Source organism: Cnephaeus nilssonii (assembly GCF_951640355.1).
Source record: "Cnephaeus nilssonii genome assembly, chromosome: 19".
Taxonomy (NCBI): domain Eukaryota; kingdom Metazoa; phylum Chordata; class Mammalia; order Chiroptera; family Vespertilionidae; genus Cnephaeus; species Cnephaeus nilssonii.
The window spans coordinates 34,029,637-34,043,296 of NC_137090.1; the positions used below are offsets into that span (position 1 = coordinate 34,029,637).

The 13,660-nt window shown below is 60.6% G+C and overlaps 1 protein-coding gene across 4 annotated transcripts in view; it reads left to right on the plus strand.

Moving 5' to 3' along the window:
- Positions 1-13,660, plus strand: part of ABR (ABR activator of RhoGEF and GTPase) — a 187,868-nt gene that overhangs the window by 170,635 nt on the left and 3,573 nt on the right. For all 4 annotated transcript variants that reach the window (XM_079798863.1, XM_079798864.1, XM_079798865.1 and 1 more), the window contains 5 exons: positions 8,309-8,368; positions 8,606-8,715; positions 9,404-9,543; positions 10,582-10,716; positions 11,511-11,616. In XM_079798863.1, the coding sequence (XP_079654989.1) occupies positions 8,309-8,368; positions 8,606-8,715; positions 9,404-9,543; positions 10,582-10,716; positions 11,511-11,616 (551 nt within the window). The remainder of the gene's footprint in view (positions 1-8,308; positions 8,369-8,605; positions 8,716-9,403; positions 9,544-10,581; positions 10,717-11,510; positions 11,617-13,660) is intronic.

A 13,660-nucleotide genomic window follows, 5' to 3' on the forward strand; every position in this document is an offset into this window, starting at 1 on the left:
TTTCTTTTGAGAGCCGAAAACCGACTTCTGCGCATGGGCCACGAAGTTTCAATCGCACTGTACGTGCGCGCCCGCACCTGGTATTTTGTGGAAGAGCCACACTCAAGGGGCCAAAGAGCCGCATGTGGCTCGCGAGCCACAGTTTGCCGACCACGGCCTTAGACTAAGCCCCACTGTCTGGTCCCCCAGGATGGGGCCTAGGGAGGTGGGCAGCGGCCATGGGAGCCGCCCTTTGAGATCCTTCTGCAGAGAGGCTGGGAGGCCCCGTCACCCCACAGTGAGGTCCCTGGTTCTGCTGTGGCTGAGAGAGAAGCTGGAATGGCCCCTGTCCTGGACAGTGACCACCCCGGGTCGGTGCCTCCGATGTGCAGAGCCAGGCAGTGAGAGCCACAGCTCCCTTCCCGTCAGACACCAGAAGGCCTCTTCCTCGCTCGGGCTCCTCCTCGGGGAGCTCCCGCCCCCGGGCTGGTGTGGCACCGTCTTCACCTGACACGCGGCCTGGGGCAAACCCCTCACCTCTGTGGTTCCCTGGCATCAGTAGAACGCAGGGGCTGTGCAGGGTGATCTCCTAGATCCAGTTCACATGACGATCTTGGCCACGTCTCAAGATTCCTATTCCTAAGCCTTAAACTCTCAGCACACTGGGAAAGGCTGGGCGGGAGAGGTCACGGGCTGCTCCTGGGCCCCGGCCAGCCCTTCGCTGGCACGGGAGAAGCGAGGGGAGCCGGGATGTGGGCCTTCTCGACCCCGGTCCTGAGGGATTCCTGGTGGGAAGGCATTACATCCCCCGCATCCCAACGAGTTCATTTAGTCCCTGAATGTTGATGGGGCACCTTCAGAGTGCTGGCCCCTGCACGGGTGGCCCAGGCAGAGGGGCCTTGCTCTCGTGGAACGTTCTGTCTATAGGAGTCAGGCAGTGAGTGAGATGTCGGGCCCTGGCTGTGCCTCTAAGTGGTTAGAGCATCGGCCTGCACGCTAAAGGGTCTTGGGTTCGATTCCCAGCTGTGGGCACGTACCTGGGTTGCAGGTTCACTCCCCAGACCTAGTCAGGATGAACGTGGAAGGCAACCAGTCGATGTTTCTCTTTTTCTTTCTCTCCCCTCTTCCCCTCCCTCCCTTCCACTCTCTAAGAAAGCAATGGGAAACATATCCTTGGGTGAGGGTTAACCAAAAAAATTAAACGGGGTAATGGATTGGAGAGTAATGGAGAGGGAGAGGCCTTGCTGAGAGGGAGAATTTTGAACTAAGATTGAAATGACAAGAAGGACTCTTGATGGATCTGGGACAGTGCGTTCCTGGCAGAAGGACCGGGCTGACGCGGTGTGTGCAGAGGTGGACAGAGGCTGTGTGGAGAGCGTGGTTGACCTCGGACGGCGCGGGCAGGGGCCAGCTTGTGCAGGGCCTCGCAGGCCACGCGAGGGATTCGGTTTTAACCTGGGGAAGCAGAGAGTAGCCCAGTTAGTGACGCTGGCATGCTGTGAGCCCGGGCCGAGGACCAGGCCTTGTTCTCAGCCCTGACGACCTACGAGGGGCTGTTGTTATTCGCCACTCGTTTTACTTCTGGGGAAGCGGAGGCTCAGAGATGACACAGAGGAGGGTATGTGAGCGGCTGAGGGCAGGACCCAGTGTTGCAGCCCAGGCAGCCGGACCCTAGCCATCATACACCCTGCAGGGAGGATGCCCCAGCCTGCTGGGGCCTGTGCTGCTGCTGTTGTCTCGTTGCCTGGGTGCTCCTGGGGCCCGAGCTGTGTGTCCTGGGTGCGGGGGTCCTGCCCACTCGCCTTGTTGTATGTGGGGCCCAGGGAAGCGGCCCCTGGGAGCCCCCTCCGTGGGCACAGGCCGTGGAATTGCTGGTGCCTCTCACTCTTACTGGCAGGCTCTGTGCCCGGATGGACTTCCTGGCCGGGAAAGGGAGGATGAAGTCAGCCTCAGGGAAGGTCTTCCATCGTTTTTACCAAAGTGCCCAAGTTCAGAGGGAGGCCACTGAGCCACAGCGGTCCTGAGGGCCTCGCCTTGGCCTCGCCACGGCAGCCAGCGTGAAGCGGCCCAGCCGGGACCTCAGGTGGCCTCTCGCCTCGGACTTTGACCTCTAAGTGGGCCCTTCCGGTTGGAGACAGGGCCGCCGGGGGCTGCTCTGTGCTGCTTTGGCCCCGACCAGTTACTTCTCCCGAGTGACCCCGTCCTTGTTACCCTGTGCCCACAGCGTGTCCCTGAGCTGGGCGGGGCAGCTCGCTGGCTGTTAGTTTGAGGCCTGGCTCTGGGGTGAAGTCTGCCGCAGGGAAGGCGGTGGGGTGGGGCCAGCTCCGAAAAGACAGGGCCCGGGGCTCTGGAGAACTGTGCCCGGCCTTGGAGTCTCCCGAAGCGGCCCAGGTTGGAGTTCTGTCTGCAGCAGTGCCGGCCCAAGGGCTCAGCGTGCGGCAGGCAGGGGGCAGGCAGAGCGCTGGGGAGGGCGGGTCACAGGGGGTGCCATGAGGCTAACCTGCCTTCAATAAAAGCCTCATTCAAAGCGGCTAAACCCTTTCCATATGTGGGCCCCTGGGAACTTCAGAGTTCTGGGCAGGGGGTTGGGGGAGGCAAGCCGGGGCGAGTGGCCCATCCCAGTGCCTTGCACAAGCCTGTCGTGTGCGGGCCGGGGAGCGGGGCCTGAGCCTGCAGGGTGAGGGCTGGAGGGCACACTGCCATCCTGGCTGTGGGGGGAAGGCAGACCTCTGGGAAGGCGGGTGAGTTTACGGAACCTGGTCTCCCTGACCCAGCTGCTGCGCTGGAGGCCAGGATCTAGGCCCTGGCACCCCCTCCCACTCCACCCTGCCACGTCGACGGAATCCTGCAGTACCCTCCCCCAGAGGGAGGAGAGCAGCTCTTGGCAGCTCCCTGTTCCCCCCCTTGCCAGCCCTGCCCGGCCTCTCGCCTGTGGTCTGTCCCAATGACAGGCTGGCTCTGGTGTCTGCAGGGGACCCAGCCCAGGGCATGTGAATGCACTCGGAGGAGGCAGGGCAAAGCCAACCCCGGACGGCCCCGGGGCCAGGCCTGGGAGCCACAGGAAGTGGGCCCCAGGCAGACCGGACACCGGCTCAGGGCCACAGCCAGCACCGCCTCTGGCCGGCGTCCCCAGAAACACGGCTCTGCCTCCCCTTCGGCCCCATCCGCCTCTGAGGGCGACAGCTTCGCGGTGCCCAGCCGACTCCTTGCTGCTAAGAGCACTTCGTTTTTATCCCCTAACCACAACGCTGGGCTTCGAGGGACGTCCACGCCGCCACGCGGGGCAGGCCCGGCCCGGAGAGCCCAGGGCCAGCGGTGCCGAGCGACAGGAAGGGCGTGCTCGGCCTGCGGGGGGACAGAGCCGGCAGGGGCTGTGCTGGGGGTGACCGTGGGGCTCTAACGGAAGGGTTAGCACCGAGGGACTGGGGAGGAAGTGGAGTCCTGGGAGCCCTGGGCCCCGGGTGAATGGGTCTGTAGGTCTGCCCGGCCGGTCACCCAGTGAGCACCTCTGTGCCTGTGCCTCCCCGCCCCCTCCCCGGGCCCCTCTTGGGTTGAAGTAGCCATGTGAGGGGAGGGGGAAGACTCTCGGGCCGGCTGGGTGGCTGAAGGCGTGTGGTGTAGTGGGAAGACTTGCCCACCCTCAGAAGGACCCGGAACATGGGCTCTGTCACCTACTCAGGAGAGCAGGATGGGGACCCCAGACTCTCTGGTGCCGCTGAAATCCCAACCACCGGTGGGTGGGGCGGGGGTGGACCTGAACGGCCAGCACTGGGGTCACCTGCCCCAGGCTGGAGACAAACGGGCCGGGAGGAAGGGCTTAGCCCCCTCAGGGGACCCCTGAGGCCGTTCCCAAAATGAAGGCGACACCACCATCTGGAGGGTGCTGGGGTGTGCACAGAGCACCCGCCCCTGCCCTCGGACCCTCTGATCCTCAGGCCTCTGCAAGGCCCTGGGCGTTCCCTGTCCCGAACGTGAGGCCGCTGAGGCCCAGCTAGGTCAGGCGGCCGCCCAGCTCCTGCCACTCTCCCCGAGGCTGCGGCCTCCCCGGTGGGGATGCAGGGTGCCCACCAGGAGCCCAGGATGTCGTTGCAGGGGCCCTAGTGGTTCTCTCCTGGACATCAGTCCCAGAGGGCGGCCGGTTCTCCCCGGCAGAGAGACGGCTGGGTGTGCAGACGGGATCAGACCAAGTCCAAATGCCAAGGCCGCTCAGCAGGTTGAGCTGCTCCCAGTGGCCGTGTGCAGCCCACTCGCCCATCACTCTCTCCGGCATGTCCTACGGCCCGTCTCCCTCCTGCCTGGGCCCCACCTTGGGGAGCCCCAGTGTGTGTGTGTTTCCTGTACAGTGAGGGAGGGGCCCTCTGCGGGTCTCCCCAGCCTGGCCCTTTGCAGCCCCATCTGCCTCCCTCCTCAGGTGACCTGAGGTCCGCAGGGGCCTGCTCCGCAGGGCGGTGGATGGCCCCTCTGCTGGGACTGGAGGGTGAGCAGTCAGGTGTCCCTCTCCACGCCATCCCAGGAGCCGGCCCCTCTGCCCCCAGCACTAATCTAATCAGGAAACAGCAGAGTCCACATTTCCCAGGGGTTATAAATAGCCACAGCAATGCAGGCAGCATCATTTCTCTGGAAAACGTGCCATGTCCCTCTCCTCTGCACCCTCCCTTCTCTATTTAAATGACATCCTGAAATAGACTTGGCTTCTAGAGGCTGCTGGCCTCCTGGGAGACAGATCGCCATTGTCGGGGTGCCAAGGGGCTGGGCAGGCCTCCCTGAGCGGGTACCAGGGTGCACCTGTAGAGGGGATCGGGAATGCGGCGGTGGTGGGAACTTGCGGTAAAACTCATCTGGCCTCGGACAGGCTGGTGCGTGCAAAACAGCTGCAAATGGCGCCGGCAGGCTGCGGAGGGCCAGGGCCTTAGTGCAAGGGACAGAGGGAACGGAAGGCTCCTGAGGCCTGGGGTTATCCCGGAAGGCTTTCTGGAGGAAGCGGGGCTAGCTCTGGGCCTCAGCGTGAGTTGCTTTTCCTGTCTCCGCTGCTGCCAGGAAAATGCAGGGCTGAGACCTGGCTGCTAGAACAGAAGCAGTGGGGAGAGAAGTAACAGAGGATTGTACTGGGGGCGCCGGCCAGCACCAGGTCTGCCCCTGGTGCCAGTCCACGCGCCAGGAGCCCCGCTGTCTCCTTTCTAAGTAAATAACGGTAACAGCAGCCGTCGTCTTCGCCAAGAGGTGCCGGTGCCAGGCCAGGTGCTTTATCTCGCAGGGTTAGCAGAGCCGATGAGTCCGAGAGACTTGGCTTTGCCCCCCAGCTCTCACTTTGTAGATGTGTGGCCTAGGCTGGCTCCTCGTCCTCTGTAAGCCTCCATGTCCCCGTCTGGACAATGGGAGCGGCTATCGGGGCTTAAACCTCTGAGGCTTGTTCTGATGACTCACGGAGATGCTGTATGTAAAGGGCTGGGCGTAGTGCCAGGCTTACAGGAGATGCTCCCAGGTCGGCATTTGCTGTTCCTGTTTTCCATAGCAGCCCTCTGCGGTCGGCACGGACACCCCCGCAAGGAAACCGAGGTTCGGAGAGGTAACGTGACTCGCCCCAGTTCACACAGTTGAGTGAAGAGCGAACATCTGGGCTCTCGGTCCCCACGCGGGCTGTGTCCAGATTCCACTGCAGGACCCATGGAGGGGCCCCGGGCTCAGTCCATGGCAGCGGTCGGGGAGGCTGGGGCGGCGGAGTGGCCTTAGGTGATTCTGGCCAGGTGCCGTGGCCATGGAATTGGGCTGAGGTTCAGGCTGACGCTTGGAGAGGCCATCGTTAAAAGCGTGGTCACCCCAGAATGTGTGCTCCGAGGCTAGCATCTGCCTGTGTTGACAAAGAGCAGCTGGGGGCAGACCCAGGCCCCGTGTCCAAGACCCGGCCTTCTGGCTGGGATGAAGGCTGGTGAGGGGTTGGGACAAAACGAAGTTTCCCAGGGAGGGAGGCTTCAGGAAAGTGAGGCCAAACTCGGAGCTTCCTTTGGGGGCCCAGTAGGACACCTGGCCCCACGCCTTCCGGGACAGAGAGCTGGGCAGCAGCCCCGCTGGTGAATCCCACACGCTTCCCTGTGTTTGGGGAGCTGTTGGGTGGGGAGCGTGGTGGTGCTCAGTTCTCTCCACACCTCTTTCCTGTTCTCAATTCTGTCCCTTCTCCGGGCAAGGAACTGACTGCTGAAGGCTGGGCCCGGACCAGAGCTGGCCCAGATGCACACCCCAGACCCAGCAGATGCTGGGGTGCCTGTCCCTAGCTGGTGTGTGCACGATGGAAGGTTCAGGAAGGACTTACCTCGAGCCGTAGGAAGCCCCAGGGCCCAGCGCACCCTGCGTTGGCCCGGATGGCTGTCCTCCGTGGTGAGGCCGGCTGAGCAGTGGTGCTCAGACCGTGCACGTGTCCCCGGGGTGTGCAGGGACTTCCCAGGAGCGGCACGGCAGGGAGAGTTTCACGGGGGTCAGTTTGCAGATCCTCGACTCCCATCGGGGCTGCTGTCAAAAAGCGATCGTCTTGTGAAGGGCCTTTGGCCAGCACCTCCCTCTGCAGAGGAGCTTGAGGCTCACGGCTCGCTGGGGGACGTGGCCCAGGTCTGCCACCTCCGGGGGGCACAACAGGGGGGCCACTTGGAAAGCGGGGGCAGGTGTTGAAAAAATGAAAGGCTGACGGCTGGGTGATAGGTCCTGTCACCAGGCAGGCGGCTACCCCTTCTTGGTTTTCTACAACTGATGGGGGTTGGCAGCTGAGAGGCTGTTTAAAACAAATTGTGACTAAGGGTAAACGTGCAGTTTAAAGCAACTAACAAGGGAAGAAGTTAAATATTGCTTAACGTTGCTACAATAAAGCTACGTAGGCCTCATCTACTTCTTTATGTGAACAGGGTGCTTTGTTCTTTACATCTTTCAAAACAAAACCCCCCAAAATATGAACAGAATTTATGTTATACCCTGTCTCACCCTACTATTCGTGTACACACATGAGCTCACACAGAAAACATGCTCTACCCGTCTGCTTAAGGGACGCCATTCCACCAACATGGCCCTTTGCTGCCGAATAGTTATTACAGTTTCCAGTGTGATGGTTAATTGTCATTGTATGCCGCTAATTATTATAATAACTGATCCAGAATATGTTTTGAATATTTAGAGCCTTGTGGTCTGAGGAAATTTTTCATTTCCATTTATACAGATATTTTTATTGAAGTGAAATAGAATAGGGTGACAAATAAAAGGCTTTAACATCAAAAAAATACAAACTAGGGCAAAACCCTTTGGGAAAAGAGACTTGAAACAGGCTCAGGAGAGAGAGGCGGGGGGCCGCTACGAGGCGGGGGGGCTGTGATGTCTTTGTGCGCCGACGGCGATGGGTATCAGATCACATGCTATTGGACTTCACGGAACACATTTCAGAGAGTGAGGTAACAGCTTTATTTTAAGATGTAAATATTTACATTACTTTGGAAATTCTACTCCTTGCAAGTATTTAAACTTGCCTTGGAAATATTCAGATGTTGATTTTAAAATGTGCCGGAGAGTGCATGGTTTTCAGATTTGTGGGTGCACAAGGGAAAACAGTCTGAAGGCCACTGGGTCAGAGAAACGGAGTCCCGTCCACTCCCCTGCGAGGGAGGCCTCTGAGCCTCTCCTGTCACCCCACCTCCCGGGGGCTCCTGCCTGATGTGGGGGCCTCCCCGGCCGAGTGTTTGCTTCCCTGCGGGACCAACCGCTTACCACAAGTATCTCACTGAGTCTTTGCAACAACCCAGCGAGGAAGGTTCTGTTACTGACTGCAGTGAACAGATGGAATAAACGAGGCTTACACAGCGAGGTTCAAACTTCCCAGGGTCATGCAGCTGCAAGCGGCAGAGCCAGGATTCAGACTCGGCAGCCTGACTCCCGGGACGGGGCTTCGCCTCTGTCTGCCTCCCCTTCAGCACCTCCACTACATGGGCTACATCCCCTCCTGTCAGGTGGTCGAGCAGATTGCTCACTGTTTGTGAGCCTCAGTTTCTGCATCTGTGAAATGGGTGATAATCCCATCTCCCGGGGTGATGGTCAGGAGGGAATGAGAGGTGATGGGCAAAGGTACCGAACAGCGTGCCCTCCCTCCTTCACTGAGTGGGGGGTAGTCCTCACTACCCAGGCCAGGAGGGGCTGGAGCCACCCGGGAGGGCTGATGTCCGGCTGAGCATCAGGCCCCTCTTCTGCCTTCCTGACCGTTTAGCCAGCTTCTGAGCGGTGGCTGAACAACAGAGAGATCTGGCTTGGTCTCTAGCTGTCGTCTCTCTCTCTCTCACTTGTGTTCCTTCTTTCTTCACAGTTGGACCCACAAACCGTAGAAACCAAGAACTGGCACACAGATGTGATCGAGATGAACGGGGTGAGCTGGAGGGAGAGGAAATGTCTGCACGGTGGGTGGGCGGCCCGCCCGCTGGCTGGTGTCCTCCGGGTGCTGTCCTGCCCCCCAGCCCAGTCCCTCTCCCTTCTCCTACCCCCTTCCCACTCCCGCCCACCAGTATGTCAGGGAGCCTTGGGTGCAAGAGGTGGGCCTTGTTTAAGTCCCGGCGAGGGGTCCCTAGGTTTCGGGGCACTCATGCCCTGCCTCACCCCCGACCAGATCAAAGTGGAATTCTCCATGAAATTCACCAGCCGAGACATGAGCCTGAAGAGGACGCCATCCAAAAAGCAGACCGGCGTCTTCGGCGTGAAGATCAGCGTGGTGACGAAGTAGGTGCTGCCTCCCGTGCGCGTGCTGCGTCAGTGCCCGGGCCCCTGCCTGCCCTGCCTGCCCTCGCCTGGCCCCGAAGCAGTCACCCTCCAGTTCAGTAGTCACAGTGACAAGTTCGGAGGCCAAAAGTGGCCCGCAGAGGTGTCTTCTCTGCCGCACATGCTGCTTTAGAAATACACGAGCCAGCATTGAAACACCGGGGTGTTGCATGGGAAAATGCCGGGTCGTCAGCTTCTCGTAATAAACGGGAAGATGTGAAACTGTAGGCCCGCATTTCAACTTGGCCGGGGCTGGCTGGACTCCAAGGAGTAGCGGCCCCTCGGACAAGGGCCGGCATCCTCAGCTCCCCACCATCGCACTCTCCAGGGCCCGACCCCCTCCCGTGTACAGGTTACCTGCTGGGGCTTCCGTAGCCTTAGAATCTGAGACCTCTGTTCCTAGGAACGTTCTCTCCTCAGTCCTTGAGCTTATCTCCCAAACTTCCCCTTAGTCCCTGCTTCCCTCAGCAGGCAGGCCCTGGGTGGGCTGTGGGGGGCAGCGTGGCGTGGCCTCTTTCTCAGCCCTGTCCCTGCCCCCCACCCCCTGATTCCAGAGGCTAGAGCTCTCCAAGGCCAAGTATTTGGGGAGGGGTCTGTGTAGCCATCACTGGGGGCCTCCCTCCACCCTCCCTCCTTTCTCCTCCCCCAGGCGGGAGCGCTCCAAGGTGCCCTACATCGTGCGGCAGTGTGTGGAGGAGGTGGAGAAGAGGGGCATCGAGGAGGTCGGCATCTACCGGATATCCGGGGTGGCCACCGACATCCAGGCGCTGAAGGCCGTCTTTGATGCCAGTGAGTGCGGAGGCCCGGTGTGGTGCGAGGCGGCGGGAGACGGTGCTCCAGCAGGCGCACAGCGGCACGAGAGCCCAGTGGAGGCAGGAGCCTCGGCTTCTACCTGCCGTCGGGTGGCGTGGGCTGGACCATTTCTGAGTCCCTGTGCCCAAGGCTCTTCCTGCACTTTCTCATATGGTCCCCTCCCCCCAGCCCTTACCCATTGCTGCAGGTAAGGGGACTGAGGCTCAGAGAGGTCAAGACACTGGCCCAGGCTTGCCCAGCTAGTAGGTTTTGAGCCTGACTTAAACGCAGATCCTCCTGACTTCAGAGTCCAAATTCCTGGCTCTCGCTAGCTCCCAGGTTCCTGGGGGTGCAAGGGAAGGAGAGACTGTGAGCTTGGGCTAGCTGGCTCCCCACCATCTCCAGGGCCCCACGTGCCTGTGGGAGGGCACTGTCTGTGGCTTTGACTGCAAACTCCTCCGTGGTAGACCTGCCCTTTCTGGGTCTTCTTCCCCCATCTCGCCAGTTCAGGCCTCAGCAACAGCACACCCCGTGGCCGGCCTGGCAGTGCCGATTCCACGGGAGCCGAGAGCGGGTGTGCGTGTCCCTGTTCGGGAAGCCTGGGCTGGGGAGCTGGGGGGCTGGGGACATGCTGGCTCCTCAGCGCAACCTGGAGGCTGAGGCTTTGTTGGAACATGGTTTTAGGTGTAAGAAATGTGCGGTGCCTTCCCGAGCAGGCTGAGCAGTGGGGAGGTTCCAGGTGGAAGGAGGGTGTGTGGCACGTGGTTCGAATGTGGCTCCAGAATTCTGGATGATGAACTCGGCTCCCTTTCCCCCCCTCCCTCCCCCCATGGATTGAGTCCCAGACCACCTGTGGGCACTACCTGCACCCTCCCTGTCTGGGGGAGACCAGACCAGAGTTGGAGTGGGTGGGGGCACCCCTGGCAGGTGAAGGATGGGTGGGGAGTGGAACAGAGCCGCACCCAACCAGCTGAGGGCTGCATGGGAGAGGTGGCTCAGGCCCGTGTGGCCCCTGACCTCCCACCTCCTCTACAGATAACAAGGACATCCTCCTGATGCTGAGTGACATGGACATCAACGCCATCGCCGGCACCCTCAAGCTCTACTTCCGGGAGCTGCCCGAGCCCCTCCTCACAGACCGACTCTACCCCGCCTTCATGGAGGGCATCGGTGAGGCTCCGGGAACCTGAGGGCCGCTGAGCCAGGCCTGCTGACCAGCAGAGTCAAGAGCAACATAAGGGCCCTGGCTTCCCTTGTTCATCGACCTGCTCAATGCACCCGAGTAGCCAGGGGGGCGGGGGGCGGTCTGCCGGGGCCTGAGCCAGCGCTGGACCCTCTCTCACCTGCCCCTCTCCCCTCTTGTCCCGTGGGCTGCCCTCTGTGCCTCCTCCTTGGACAGGGACCTCCTTGCTTGGAACCCTGGGTGTCCAAGGAAACCTGTCCTGCAGGGGGTGGTCAGGGGCAGCGCCCAGAGCCCAGGAGAGGCCTGGTTAGAGCTGGAGTGCACTTGCGGTGGCTGGTGCCACGGGCGGGGAGGAAGCGGAGGGCCCTGGCCAGCAGGACTCTGGCCTCCACCCACCGGGCCAAACCCAGGCCTGGGTGCCTCCCTCCCGCCTCGTCTTCCCCTGGGGCAGATCAGGGCTTCAGCCGCCATGAGAAATGAGCCCCTGGAGGGCACTTGGGGCTGGGCTCGTCTCCGAGTGGCTGGGAGAACATTCACGCAGTGTCGTCCCTGTCTTAAGCTTTGCCTGACGGACCAGGGTGGGAACGGCATCAGCCGCAAAGGCCTGTGCAGTGAGGGAGGCAGGTGTCTGCTCCCACCAGCTGCCCCTGGCTGAGTGCAGGTTGTGGGCGGGGCCTCCTAGAGGAACTGCCTGTTAATGGGGCAGCCTGGGCTCTCCCTCAGGGTCTGCAGCCTCCTGACCACCAGCCAAGCCCCGCCCCAGCCCTGTCTCTCCCCACAGCCCTGTCAGACCCTGCTGCCAAGGAAAACTGCATGATGCACCTGCTCCGCTCCCTGCCCGACCCCAACCTCATCACCTTCCTCTTCCTGCTGGAACACTTGAAAAGGTAATGAACAGTGTTCCGACCGGGGTGGGGGCAGGGAGCCCAGGCAGGCACCTGCTGGAGAGGACTCACCTGCCGCAGGACCCGCCTCGCGGGTGCTGGCATCTGCTGGGCCATCCGTAGCAGGGTGAGAGTTTGCTCTTCAAATTTTTACACTCAAATTCTGTTTGAAAAGTATTTGGGTTCTAATAACAACCTGGAATATTGGCCACAGAATGCTTAGAAAGGCAAGGCTAGAGCCAAAAACCACGGATGAGTTTTACAGTCAGTGGGTCATTCAGTCAACTTGGCATATTTCGCATGGAACATAGGCAGCAGCAGGATGCACCACGGCAGTGAGTGTGCGTGCGTGTCCTGGTGTTCTGTTACGTACAGCCATGTACTCCACCATGTAAAAAAGTGTTTGCTATTGCGTGTCATGGTAAAAAATGCTAGCAGCCCTCTGGTTTTGACCACACTTTAACGGACAGGGAGACAGCCCAGCAGGGATTTGCTCTGGTTAGCAGGCCTGTCCTTAGAATCCCAGCTCCCAAATCCTAACGAGGGCCCTTCCCCCTCCCCCCTTCTATAATCGGGCCAAACCAAGAGCTGCTCAAGTTGAGGCCCGCAGCAAGTTCCGACTGAAACCAGCCCTGAAGGCGTCCTCATCACTCCCCTTGGAGCCCAGGACTGTCTGGGGATGAGTGGGGAGCGAAAGTCCCCAGGTGCCCCTTAAATTCGCCACCCAGGACCGAGGAGCCTGGAGAGGGGGCTGCCCAGCCTCCCAGCCATGGCTCCGGAGGGCCAGCCGAGACCTGGAAACGCCTGGGACTGCTGTCTTGTTTTTCCCATTATGAGACATTTTCCCTCTGGTTTGGCCACGACCGAAGCCCCAACCAATTCCCAAATAGTTTGGCGAGCACTGTGGGGAGGACACACTGAGGAGGAATGGGAAGGGGAAAATTCATTAGGTTTTCCACCCTGGGAACCGGGCACAGTCTGTTCCCACATCTGGGCCCCTGGCTGGTGTGTGTGTGTGTGTGTGTGTGTGTGTGTGTGTGTGTGTGTGTGTGTGTAGGGGCTGGGCCAGCTGCACAGCTGCCTCCTGGCATGGCAGTGTTTGCCCGTTTCCATAGCAGTCAGTGGGCACATCCATGACTCTTGCCTGGAGGCTGGGAATGATGGTGGATTTGGGAGTGGGGTGAGAGGCGCTGCTCGGGACGGCTGGGTCTCAGCCCCAGGGACATTTCCTAGGAGGGGAGGCCCAGGGCCTCTGATGTGTGGGTAGAACTGGCTGCCTGGGTACGACCCACAGAAGGCAGCCCCTGCTGTCACTCAGGGGAAATATCTACAGAGCATCTGGCCTGCTGTGCAAGAGAAACAGAGGAAGATCCAGAGGGAGGGCCCTCGGCGGTTTGGCTCAGTGGATAGAGCGTCGGCCTGCGGACTGACGGGTCCTGGGTTCGATTCTGGTCAAGGGCATATGCTCAGTTGCAGGCTTGATCCCCAGTGGGGGGCCTGCAGTGCAGGAGGCAGCCGATCAATGATTCTCTCATCATTGATGTCTCTATCTCTCCCTCTCCCTGCCTCTCTGAAATAAAAAATATATTAAAAAAAAAAAGATCCAAAGGGAGGCCGCTCTGGGTCCCATGACACAGACCCTCTGGATCAGGACTGTTCCTGCCACAACATGGGGCAGAGCCTCGCGTTTAGTGAGCAGCTGCGGCTGGGGCTCCAGCTCCCTACCTGTGCTCCTCCCCTGCCCCACCCCCTGACTCTTTCCTGGGCCACGCAGCGCGGCCTGACTGGTCGTGGGTAAAGCAGGGGTGAAGAGGGTGAGGAGCAGGGGCTCTGGAGGCAGGCTGCCTGGGTTCAATCCCAGCTCTCCCACTTGCTAGCTGGAGAACCTCAAGCAAGCCACTTAACCTCTCTGTACTTTAGTTTCTTCGTCTGTACAGTGGAGACGTTAATACCCAAAGGATGCTGAGGAGTTTGACTTATTATCGGGAAAGTTCTTGGGCTGATGACACCATTGTCTCTGAGGCAGAGGTGTTGGTGAGGGTCCTTC